At 34.0% G+C, this 13,205-nt stretch overlaps 1 protein-coding gene across 13 annotated transcripts; it reads left to right on the top strand.

Annotated features, from left to right (window-relative positions):
- Positions 1-5,645: 5,645 nt before the first annotated feature.
- Positions 5,646-12,496, top strand: LOC114762934 (casein kinase 1-like protein 3). Of its 13 annotated transcripts, none has more exons than XR_003742310.1 (19): positions 5,646-5,882; positions 6,007-6,047; positions 6,280-6,349; positions 6,489-6,637; positions 6,982-7,077; positions 7,191-7,261; positions 7,454-7,515; positions 7,619-7,682; positions 7,801-7,885; positions 7,989-8,115; positions 8,574-8,656; positions 8,793-8,850; positions 9,045-9,145; positions 9,279-9,464; positions 9,560-9,718; positions 10,797-10,917; positions 11,012-11,078; positions 11,848-12,031; positions 12,128-12,496. XR_003742310.1 is itself a non-coding variant. In XM_028952567.1 (15 exons), the coding sequence occupies exons 1-14, from the start codon at positions 5,807-5,809 to the stop codon at positions 9,447-9,449; spliced, it is 1,266 nt and encodes a 421-aa protein (XP_028808400.1). In that variant the 5' UTR covers positions 5,648-5,806; the 3' UTR covers positions 9,450-9,464; positions 9,560-10,001. The 13 variants fall into 13 exon arrangements, 1 of the variants encoding a protein (XP_028808400.1); XR_003742294.1 differs by having other exon boundaries at positions 5,648-5,882; positions 9,033-9,145; positions 10,743-10,917; XR_003742290.1 differs by having other exon boundaries at positions 5,648-5,882; positions 9,033-9,145; positions 11,845-12,031.
- Positions 12,497-13,205: the final 709 nt, after the last annotated feature.

Genomic DNA, 13,205 nt, shown 5'->3' on the forward strand with positions numbered 1-13,205 from the left:
TCTGTTTCAATCCTGGGTGCTTTCATTCCTGTTCACTAGGAGCTAGCGTAATAAATTAAAAGAGCATTTCTGTTATTCATTGATTATTTATTTATGTGTCTTTATGAAGAAGCGTTTCTTACTCCTAAGTTCTTACAAGCTTATCATTATGAGGCAACTCGTGGGTCTGATATTGTGTGCATTAATAGCAAGACATTGCTGAATAAGAGATAGAGTGAACTTCTGCAATTAAAAATGGTCCGGTATGTTCTTCCAAGATGCTGTCAAGTTTCTCTCGTTTTCATGAATCCAGATCCAGTGAAAAACTGCGTATATCTGAAAAACAGCGACCAGGTCAACCTCGATCTTCTTCAACTCGTTCTATGCAAAATTGATTGGTTGGATAAAGTAGACATGAGCAACTCAAGTAATTAAATTTAACGGATCAGATTAAAATCCGACTCGTCATCTTATCAATTAGAATAAACCTGTCGTTTACATCTGATTTCCAAAAAGCATTGCTTCGCATGAGTTTCCAGCCAGACGTACGAGCATCCCCGGATACTCAACGGGCTAACTAGCGCCCAGCTATTAATTAAAGCCCCTGTTGAAATCACCTATATGCGTGTTTTGTATTACCGAGATAAAATTCCTTTATATACTTATTTTGTATTTTGTAAATTATAATTAAAAGGCTGGTTATAAATATTTTTAAACAGGTCCTAACACGAAAAGTGGACACTAAGGTCTGAATTAAATGTCTTTTTATTTTTTTTCTATGTGTATATACATCCACCACTAATTAGCTCAGATATTTATAAACTTCTCCCCAACATGACAAATGAATCATATGTAGTTTGCTGATAATACATGTAAAATGCAATTTGTTATAGGTTTTATGATATACTACCTCGGGTCCCAATTATAAGAACCAATTGACTAATTTGAAGAGATCAAGGAAGTAAGTTGAGTTAGTTATTTGTTCTAAATAAGTGTTGTCTTTCTTAAAATATCCTTGCTAATCAAGTGTATTGACTAGGACTATCATTGTTAGAAGGGCTACTTTGAAAAAATATATCTAAATATGAGAGACAAAGTGGATTGGAATCTTATATTTAGAAGAAAAATAAAAGTCAAACAGGGTCTTATATTAAAGACTGGAGGTAGTATCTATTAATTTATTAATTGAATGGAAATTTGTTTGTGCAATACAAAGGATAACTAACAGCTTAATATTAACATTCAAGATTTTAGATGAATTAAAAATTTAATTTTAAAATAGACCAAAAAAAGGTAGAAAGACAACAACGAGTGCAATAATAACGAGGGGCATAAAACTCGAGACAATTAAATAGACAGGAACATAACGATAGCCAATATTAGTAGTATATACACTTCAAATATTCTCACATTATCGGAAAATTAAAGAAGACGGGAAAACAAAATTGAAACGAGAAATGGTCGACGAAAAAAAAGTGGTCGTAAATAAGCCATACATCGTGATCTATGCATTGAAGTGCGTAGCTCCGTGGATGTTGATTTTCCGTAGTTTTCAAAGAAGAAATGTTACAGTAATTATCGCGGTCTATTCTATAATTACAATTATTTGTTTTCAAAATTTGTTGTCTATCGTCAACTTGTCTCAAAGGACGATTTTAAAAAAATTACTTTAATCCACGTTCTTATCTTTAATATCCTTATTATTCTATCTTAATTTTGTTTATTTATATATTCTCCACTGATCAAATTAAATTAAGCTAATAGAGTATTTTGTTAAGAACGTGAAAATTGAAATTGAAATACAAAATAAAATTTTTACTTAAAAAAATTATTCATATAAAAAATAAAAAAGTTTACATAGTTTTAAAAATTTTGAACAACTTTTTTCCTTCACACGCTAAATATAAGTATCTCTCTTAGTTAGTATTTAAATCTTAGTTTGTCATGTTATAAGGACCTGCCTCGTTCTTCTACTATATCCATCCCTTATTGGTTTTGAGCACTTTATACAATGTGTGTGCATTCTAATTTCTAAATTTGCCATGGTCCCTTACAGAATAACTTAGATCATTAGATGTCCCTCTCGTCAAATACTGAGAAGAACTATGTAGAAGTTTACACGCGCGCGCACAAACACAGCCCAAAACATGAGTAGGTAGAGGCATAGCAGGATGGGCTCGTGAATTATTAGCGGGGAGGTCGTTGGGTGGGGCGTGCGATCGAGTGTGACGTTTGCAACTTGCAAGCGTATGGAGCAGGTATCGGTCGTTATTAGATAACGACGTTGTCTTCCCCCGAAATATTTACTTACCTGACGTTAGACTTTGCTCCTTTCGGGAATATGATCAGATTATTATAACATGGTTAAAACAAATTAACAACATTTGTTCTTATCAAGACTTGTTTAAAATTCTATTAATGAGTCACACTCGTGCTGCGACTGGAATAATTCCCTTTCTTCCATATAAGGTGAGAGCTAATAACGTTACTGTTTCTAAATGGAATTGCGTGGGGCCACGTGCCATCCTCGCATATCAATAATGATATATTAAAAATCACATTATTCATAAAATCATTAATGATTTTATTTTATATTGCAACAACAACAAGTCTTGTCTTACCAGGTAGGGTTAGCTATATGGATCACATGATATCGTTGTACTCTATCAACAATCAAATTCTTATATATGTTGTTAACTAAAAAGTCCCGTTCAATAATGACCCTATTGAATGTTCTCTTCAATCTTCTTTTGGCCTTATTTACAGTGTGTTTTGATTGATGGTAAAAGAAGTAATTTTTTTCCAATAGATTGGTGTAATGTGCTTTATGTTTTGATTAGCTTTAATAAAAAAATTAGCTTGACAAAATCTTGTTTGGATAAAGAATCAAAACAAAGAAAACAAAGAAGTGGAGATGAAAAAGCCAGAAGCCAAAAGTCAGAAGTCAATCCAAACATACATTTAAGCCAGAGCTATTTTTTCATGGCGTGGAAGTCAGTTTGGGATCAATAACTTGATCCCGAACACACCCTTAAATGGCTTCTTATTGTGTGACTTATCATGCGCCTCCGGTGCCATTCTATTTTATAATTTATGCAAGCTATGGGATACTCCCTCCGTTCCTTATTATAAGAGACATTTGATGCTTATGGCATATTTTTATATATAAGAGACACTTACAAGTTGTCTCTACTTTTTTGTGTTGATTTACTATTTTACCCATATTTATTATCTTCAACTCACACTCTTTCTCCCTCTCACTTCTCTTTCTTTTAATAATTTAATTATTCTCTCTCATGCTCTCTCTCCTTATTAATGAGGGCATTTTTGAAAAAAAATTATACTTTTTACACATTAATTGTTCTTAGCTAATTTTAACTGTTTTTTTGATCAACGTACTTCGGTTATTTGTCTCTTATAATAAGAAACGGAGGGAGTAAATAAGAAGCATGTGAAAATAACTAGAAATTTTTTAATCCTATCTTTCTTTGATAGAGATGAAATATCTTCATAATAAAAAAATCCTGTTAAATTAAATCAATTGAAGACGTGAAGTTATATTATTTGTAAGTGATAAGTTGATTGATTTCATCCACATCTACTGACGGCTTTGATGTTATCTTTTCCGCCCACTCCGACGCACAAACAATACATTAGTAAAGAACAAATAAGAATGTAGGTGTAGAAAGTAACATTAGACGACGCATATGTTGGTAAAATGAAAAGACTTTTCCAAATGATTTTTAAAGTAGAAAGTTATTTGGGTTTTTTTTTCCCCTTCATGAAATTATCTGTATGAGAAGTTAATATGAGTTGCTTTTCAACAACTACTGATTTTTGAATAGCTTTCGGCCACTTTTTTTTTTTTCAAATAATAAAAGCTGGTTTGAAGTAGTACTTTCCAAACAATTTTTAATTTGTTAAACTGTTTTTTTTTAAATCCAAATAACAATTAACAAACTAATTTTTGATGAATTAACCTTTGATAAAACTGAAAAGCAAAAATATACTCCGAGAATGGATTAGTTATAATTTAGAAGCTCTGTCGGGATGGGCCTCACCATACCAAGCATGAGGTGCAGGCACTATTTTTTTTTTTTGGCTGCAAAGTCAGAGTTTAATAGTAGTAACTCAGCACTGTTTTTATAAAAAAAATGGATTTTTTGATTAAGTACAGATTATTAATCATTATATTGTATCAAACAATGTGGAAGAAGTAGTTATAATTAGAGCGCTTCACTCTTATTAACATTAGAGTATAATTTAGGGTTGATACTCCTCAATTGAAACCTAGTTGAGAAAGTATCAATCAATTAAGAAATCCAAATCTCTTTCACTTAGTTGATGGATAAAATCACCCATATAATATATAATATAAGAGTTAAAGTGTAAATTTGTTTTTAAAAATTTTCTCAAAAGTTCTCTTTTGGTCCTTAATATAAGATTCATTTAATTAATTTGATTAGATTAAGAAAATTAGGTAAGTTAATTATAAGAAAAGTGACACATTGTTCCTAAAACACCATAATCATCTTTCTTAATACCCCATCTCCCTCTTCTACTTGATTATGGTTGAGAGAGTATCTATAGGGGTAATTTAGAGAAAACTGATAAATATGAGAAATTGGTCTTGTATTTAAGACCAAAACTAATTCAAAAATTGGATCCTATATTAAAAACCAGAGGAGTATTATATACTAAAATTTTTTTGAGTGTAAATTTACCGTAAAAATTTAAAATTATCCTAATTTTGCCTCTCACTATTAAAAAAATTAACGTTGATCAGTAAAATAGGAGCATTATCATTAATATCTTTAATAGTAAGAGATAAAACTGCTATAATATTGAATTTTCAGTATAAATTTGTATATTAGAAAACTTTTAAATATTGTTCTTGAATAAAAAATTTTAAGGATAAATTTGCAGTATAACCCTGCATTTATAATAAGGGTCTATTCTCCAAACCATAATTTGGTTTCATCCAAACACACCCTTAATCTCTTCCCCCCACCCACCTGCATAACTGCATCATATTATAAATGCAGGGTTATACTGCAAATTTATCTTTAAAATTTTTTATTCAAGAACAATATTTAAAAGTTTTCTAATATACAAATTTATACTGAAAATTTTGTAAAAAAGTGATTATGAGAAGTGAGAGTGTTTGGATAGTTGTTATCAGAAGCACTTTTTATATATACAAATTACTAAAAAAAAGACATAAGTTAACATGATAATTACAGAAAAAATAGATTTTATGATATATTTTAATTTGAAGGAATAAAATTATTAATAATATATTTTTTACCAACATAATTAATAATACATAAGATAATATAATTAATAAATAATTAATATGTATATATATTTATAAAATATAAGATTAAATATGTTTATAAAAAAAATAACAAGATATATATTCTATAGGCTCTCACACTCTCTCTTTTTTCTCTAAAAGTAAAATTTTTTTGCTTTTTCCAAAACTATGGTTTTGATTTTTGGATGGGTGTTTGGGTGATTTATTTGATTAACCCATGATGGGGCCTGGAATTTACAAATGTGTCCCTCTGCGTTATCCGCAAGACCGCAAGTTCCCGTTGATGTCAGATGTGAACTAACTCAAACGACAAAATTGCCCTTGCCTCTCCCGTCCGTGTCATCGTGCACTTCGGAATCTATCTCTGTGGCTTTGGTCTCTCTTCTTCCAAAGACAGAGATCCTCTCGTAATCTCGTATACCCTTTTTAGATTCAGATCGAACAGTTTTAGAACCCTAGCTTCTCTTTTATGCGCTGCTAGTTTCTTCATCCCTCCTCTCAACATTCGTCATGGAACGGATTGTAGGCGGCAAGTATAAGCTTGGCCGCAAGATCGGAAGCGGATCCTTCGGTGAAATTTATCTTGGTCATATTTCTCTCTCTTCTGCTCTGGACTTGTGAACGATTGCTTTTTTTTATTTTAAACCCCTTTGCGTCACTGCAAACCTATTGATCTTCGTCAATTTCTTGTTTTCCTTTTGTTCTTGCAGCTACGCATATTGATACTTTCGAGATCGTCGCCGTCAAGATCGTAAGTCTCTTTCTTTTGCTTTAGTCGACGCCTGTGGTATCTGCTTGCATAGCTCTATAAATATTACAGGATCTCGGTGAATTGTTCTAGCAGGTTTCGGTATTTTATTTTGTCTGAATTCGCATGCAAATTAGTATGTTGTTTGGCTTGTTGGTATCACCTTTAACCAATCATTGTTGGCAATATAAATCGTTGAGTTCGTCCTTGACTATTTTCTTCTTGGATGTCGCAGGAGAATAGTAAAACAAAGCATCCGCAGTTGCTTTACGAGGCAAAACTGTACAATATTCTTCAAGGAGGAAGTATGTGCTAAGCAGTGCTAAACTTTTAGTCTCTTTATCTGGGTCTGGTCCTTTTTAGCGAGTACTTATTCACACAAAAGTTCTGACGTGGTGAATTACTAAATTCTGGATGCTTGTGTCTTTGATACTTGTCATGCAGGTGGCATTCCAAGCATAAAATGGTCTGGCGTTGATGGGGAGGAGAATGTGCTTGTTCTTGATTTGCTGGGACCGAGTCTTGAGGATCTGTTTGTGTATTGCGGAAGAAAGTTTTCATTGAAGACAGTCTTAATGCTGGCTGATCAAATGGTAAGCTGGCATGCTTTATCGTCTAGGGATGGATGCTCACACGCTTATTCGTCATAGCACGTGCATGTAATTGTTCTGATTAATGGTCAGTGCACTTGTGTCTCTGAGTTTGACGTTGGTTGAAATATTCGGCTTTCTTTATGGATTTTCTTTTGGGTCAGTTTAATACAACTTTCCCTCCTCCCGAAAGCAAAATTTTCTCCGTCTTTCTCTAATAATGGTCCAGCAAATTGCCCTTGGTTCATTGCATAGAATTAGGAAAAATTTAATAAGCGTCATCATTTTTTTCACCATAACTGTACTTTTGATATTTTGATGATAACTATTGCTTTTTCTTTTTTCAGATCACTAGAATAGAATATGTGCACTCTAAGGGGTTCTTACATAGGGATGTAAAACCTGATAACTTTCTCATGGGACTTGGCCGGAAGGCTAATCAGGTAATTACCTTGTGATTTCTGTTCTCTTTTAGTCAGATTTGATGGGCCTTTCCTTTGAGTCAAGTTTTTCTGTTTTATGTAGCAATATGTTGCGCTTCTGTTCTATTTCGCAGGTTTACATAATTGATTTTGGTCTTGCGAAAAGGTATCGGGACTCCACCACCAATCGCCACATCCCTTATAGGTATTTTAATTTATTCCATTGATGGATGCTAATTTTTTTTTTTTTTCTCTTCTCCTGCCTCACCAGAAGTAAGTTCAAACTGTCTTTGTATATTTTGCTTCAATATTTCCTTTTTCTTCCTGTTTTTTTTCCTCTTGTTCCTCCAGAAAATGATCCTGATTTTTAACTTACTATAATAATTTTGCCTCTCAGGGAGAACAAAAATTTAACAGGGACTGCACGCTATGCAAGTTGCAATACTCATCTTGGGATTGGTAAGTCGGCAAGTTATTGAACCCTCGCATTCCAAAATAATGAAGAGAGAGAGAGAGAGAGAGAGTAGAAATCAATTTCCTCATTTGCTTTTAATACTTGCAGAACAAAGCCGACGGGATGACTTGGAGTCACTGGGTTATGTTCTTCTGTACTTCCTGAGAGGAAGGTATGCCATTGCTCTCCAGCTACCTCCGCAAGTCAACCCCCTAACCCAAATAATCTGCTATTGAGAGTGTTATAATGAAGCATGATCAGTTTTAAATGGCAAATTTTTTTGTGTTTAGCCTTCCTTGGCAAGGTCTAAAGGCTGCAACAAAGAAGCAGAAGTATGATAAAATATGTGAAAAGAAATTGTCAACTCCCATTGAGGTGAATGGCTTGCTTTCCTCCCTTTCTTTCCTCTTTTTCCCTTGTTTTGGTGCCGTCTTGAATTCTTAATGATGACACTTATTTGCATTCTTACTTGCCAAAGGTCCTCTGCAAATCTCATCCTGTAGAGTTTGCTTCATACTTTCACTACTGCCACTCTCTGACTTTTGACCAGCGGCCTGATTATGGGTTCTTAAAGCGTGTATTTCGGGAACTATTTACTCGAGAAGGTACTCATTCTGCTTATCATTTGAATTGAATAAAACGATGCAACTTACAGATTTGTGCTTGTATAACATGAGTGGTAGTCTTTGGTTATGGAGAACTATTGTAACCGAACTGCCGTATTTTACGTGCATGTCTTGTTAGGAGATCAAAGGGAAATGAATTAATGACCCTGAAATGGATTTGCCAGAAGATATAGCTTGTAGAATTCACAAAGCTTTCCTCATATGTCTAGAAACTATACGTCTCAACATAAAATTGCAGTCTTTTTATCATGTGTTAATGTATTTGTTCTGCACTAAATTTGATTAGCATTTAATTGTGCCCAATGCATGAAGAAATGCACCAAATCAAGAATTTGGAATGGGCTATTTTTATGCAGCATGCATAACTTCCTTTATTCCCATTTCTGCGCTTCAGGATAATTTTTTTTCCTTTGTTGTCCCATTTTGGTGTATAACAGGTTATGAGTTTGACTATGTATTTGATTGGACCATCTTGAAATATCAGCAGGCACAAAAGAACAAATCTCAGCCACGCATACCTGTAAGAATGCCTTATTGCTGAGCCAATCCTCATTCCCTTTTGTCCATCCTGTCCTAGAGCGGGGTGGAGACATACTGATTGTTTGCATTTAAATATTTCTTTGTCTCTGCGAATACTGAATTTTGTCATATTTCAGCCGGTTACTGGAGCAAGCAACACTCGTGCAATGCCTATGGATGTTGACAACCATCATGGTTAGGCTTAGTTTACTACTCTTTGTGCATATTGAATTAGTGTAGTCATTCAGTAAATGTTGGAAAAGATGGAGGGGGTTACATTTCACTATCCGTGTCCATTAATACTAAAATGTTTTATGTGTGGAAGCCAATATCATGTTTATTATTATCTAATCGAGCAGCTGTTGATGCTTTTTCAGTTGATGTATCAGATCGCATTAGATCAGGCAATGCTACAAGTTCTGGTGTTAAATTGCAGTTTAAATCACCAATGGGCAAACATTTAAGTTCTGAACATCCTTTTAAGAAGAATGTAAGTCGTCCTGCTAAGAGCAATGACTTCTTTCTTGTTTTGACTAATGCAACACTAAAATCTTAATGTTTGTTGTGAACTATTATGTTAAAAATTTAGCATATGAATGTTTATCAATCATTTTATTTTGTAGATTTTTCGTGAGGAGAATATGCCCTCTACTTCATATTCGCTTTCTGGTATCTCCAAAAGGGACTCCTTGAAGCCCATCATGTCTGCTGAAGCTGCTAATTCTGGACATGAACATGTTGGTAAAATTGGCCCTTCTAGCAGCTGGATTTCATCTCTGCATCGTGGCAAATGAAATAGTGCCGATATGGTATTTCCCTGTTCTTTGGCGTCTTGATTCTTGTGTTGTAGTGATTATTATTATCAGTCTTATGCTTGACCAATTATATCATGCTGTATTTGCAGCTGTGAATCTGTTCAAGAAAATTCTCGTGCATATGTCAAGCTGCAAATGTGTGGTGGTTCACTTGCTTCCTTTCCTGTGTATTTAATCGAGAATATCTCAGTGATTTATTAATGGAGACTGTCAAATTTGCTGCCATCTTGTGCTACTTCTTTCCCAAGGTGACTACAAACGATTGGTATAATAAAATACAGACTACCCAGGCTTCGCTCCTGTGCTGTACATAGATGTCAAATGTGGCACACAGCAATCTTGTGTATTCGTGTTTCCTTGTAATGATAATGTGTGAAAGCCATTTCCCCCCTTTTGTCACTTGATGAGTTTCGTTGTGCCATGTGATAAGTGGCGATACAGTTTGGTTTGAATTGGTTGACAATATTATGAATTGCAGGTGTATCTTCAGTTTCTTTTATAGACATTTATTTTATTGCGGCTTTATGTTTACATAATCGTGTTGTTATTTTCTTTCTAAAATTAGAAACTCTTTACTGCCCATATATCATGTTGTGACGATCAATAATAAAATTCTTAGTGTGGGGGAAGCATAAACTGTGAAGAGTTTCATGTGTATGTTTCTTTGACTGCTTCCTTCCTCATCACATCATTTTCCTCTCACAGTGGTAAGTCACAATTTCTTGTCAGTAACCAGGTCACCACAAATATAGAGGAGCCTATATCAGGTCATCATAACTTTATGAATATCGAAGTTAGTTTTTGGTGGCTCTACTTCACAGTTACAAATGATTATGGACTGGTCTCTTGTTGGGCAATGAGCTGGACTCAATTGTCAGGAACCATATCTTATTTTCTGAAACTTTTCTATTCTTTTAAACTTTGATTTTTTATTTCAAGGAAAGTTCTTCAACAAATTTTATATTTAATTATTGTCAGAGGTAGTTTGAAGGATAAGAGGTTTCTCCTGTAATTTACCTTTGATTTCATGAACTTATTTTGTGTCCACTTTAGCTACTTCAGTGGCTCAACTGGTTACTCGGGAATCCCAATTATTCCATTTCCTGATTTTAGCGATGTATAGCGGTCAAATAGGATCATTTTCTTCTCAAGACGTTTTACTTTTTTTCATCATGTGGGAATTAGGATTAATTCCTGTTTATCTACTTTTATCCATCTGGGGTGGAAAGAAACATTTGTATTCAGCTACAAAGTTTATTTTGTATACTGCAGGAAGTTCCATTTTTTTTATTAATGGGAGTCTCTAATTTTCTTTGGTGCGACCAGGATGCTCAAGCAGCACTTCTCTACTTGTAGGTAGCACAAAATTTGGCCCTCAGCCAGGTTAACTTGTATTGACATTCTTGGGATTAATGGGTACAATCTGGTTTTGTCAGTCTTGTTCAAGGTTCGGATATGGTGCTGCATATTTTATGTTCTAGTGATTAAATTGATTGCAAATGAGCTGTTCAATTATCATTTCGTATTTTTCACTTTTGCAGGAGTCTTCTATTCCAACCAATGTTTATGAGGGATGAAGTATGAGTGAGTAGATTCCCCTATCAACAGGTGCCTGCCTCTCTATAGTCTTGCTTCTGATGTATAGATCTGTTTAAACGCCATTTGGGTGGGAATGCATTAAAGATATTACGGTCCTAATATTCCTATCACTTAGCATCTAGCCATGACTGGCTTTTGAATAAACTTACGTGAATTCTATAGTTATTATTGGTCATATACTTGGAGGAAATGGAGAGCTACTTGATGATATCACCTTATTTGAAGAATTATGGACCTAAGTTTACCTGCCACTAGCTAGCTTAATCTGTATTCATACGGATTGGATGGCAGCAACTTGCTGAGGTTCTAAAATGCTTTCCGGAGAAATGAATTAATCTACTCATCTGTTACGATTTGGTATCCTAATTTTTCAGAGATTTTGATTTGATGCATTGGAGCTGTGCTAAGCTCTTTTTGCCGGTACTGGATTATTCTGACACCTTTGATCAGGGATTATGAAGAGCCGATATGTTTGTTGCAATTAATCATCCAAGGAACAAAATGATTTTGTAGCTCTTAGTGATCTTTTGAATGTTGTGAGAAATATTGATGTTTTGGACCTTAAGAGTATGAAGGATTGGGTTTTCTTTGGTGATGAATTGTGCAAGGGAAAAGAATGACGGATTAATTGATTCTGCATCATTAGGCTGTGGATCTAGTTAGGCTTTGTAACAAATTTTAAAAGAGATGCTTTCTATGTGTGTTTGATGCTGTAGCCAATAGGCCTTTTCACGAATGGATTTTTTTTTTATTGTTCTTTCGACATTTCTGTTAGAAGGCTGCCACTTCATGGACAACCTATGCTCTTTTTTGGTTAAGGTGCTGGTTCTGGGCTCAAGGGAAAACAATTCTTACGACAGAATACATTTGAAGGCCGGTAACTTTGGTATCCTGAGCTGGATCTGGTTTATCCACGATTTTATCCAATGCCCATTTGGATAGATGACAATTGCAGCTCCTAGGTTAGCGACTCGTATATTTTGTCTTCCCTTCCATTTTTATGGGTACCAGTTTAGGTAATCATAATTTTTCATTTTTATTTGTATTTCTTATTTCAGCATTTTAAATCATGCAGCAGACTGATCAAATGAGACGGAGAGAATTGATTATCTGATGAAGATAAAAACATGTAGACTGTTGGGAGATGTTTGGTACGTGACACATTTCTTCCTCAGTGTTAACGCTATGTGACCACAGACCAATTCTTTTTTATTTTCTAAATTATTCACAGTCCACCTGGGTGCTGGAGAATATGAATATCTTAGGGTCCAAGCTGTCTCACGTTTCTAAGATTCTGGTGGAAAATATCCTTGACTTGGATCGTAGATGTGGCTGAAGGTTGTCTAGTTGTTGTAATTACAATTTTGAAATGCAAGAATTTCAGAGTTAAATATTTGCTAATATATTTTAGAGGTTTTTGCTCTGTATCCTGGGACTCCAGTCCGCTTGAGTGAAAACAACCATGCCTACCAAACCAACGATGGGACAGTATCACTGAATTTATCACATACGTTGGCGATAAAAGATCTTTTATGGCAACTAGATGCGTGTTCTCCTGGCATATTTATGATTTCTTTCCGGTTGATAATTTGCTAGTCATTTGAATGACGAGAAGTGCTTAAACATTGACTGAATTCAATTTTAGTTGCTCCAGTACATTTTTACTTTCGGGCGATACTTTCCTCCAGTACATTTTTAATGAATTTGATACATAGTATTTATTCAAAATTTATCGTTAATTTATTTACTGTGATGAACATACCACTGACTTTTTATAAGGGATCTGGAAAATTGTACAAATTTTTCTAATATAATGTTTTAATTTCTTTTTAACTTTTAATCTTTAACTACATGTGGCAGTTAAATTAGACTTGTATTATGGACTAGAAAAGTATTACTTTTGGTCCTAATTATAAGAGCCAGTTGACTAATTTGAGGAGATTAAGGAAGTAAGTTGAGTTAGTTATTTATCTTAAATAAGTGTTGTCTTTCTTAAAATATCCTTACTAATCAAGTGTATTGATTAGAACCATCATTATTAGAAGGGTTACTTTGAAAAAATGTATAAATATGAGAGACAAAGTGGATTGAGATCTTATATTTAGGATCAAAATAAAAGTCAAATAGAGTCTTATA

The sequence above is a fragment of the Neltuma alba genome, unplaced genomic scaffold, assembly GCF_004799145.2.
Source record: "Neltuma alba isolate B1F8T4 unplaced genomic scaffold, ASM479914v2 tig00001758_pilon, whole genome shotgun sequence".
NCBI classification, from domain to species: Eukaryota; Viridiplantae; Streptophyta; class Magnoliopsida; order Fabales; family Fabaceae; genus Neltuma; species Neltuma alba.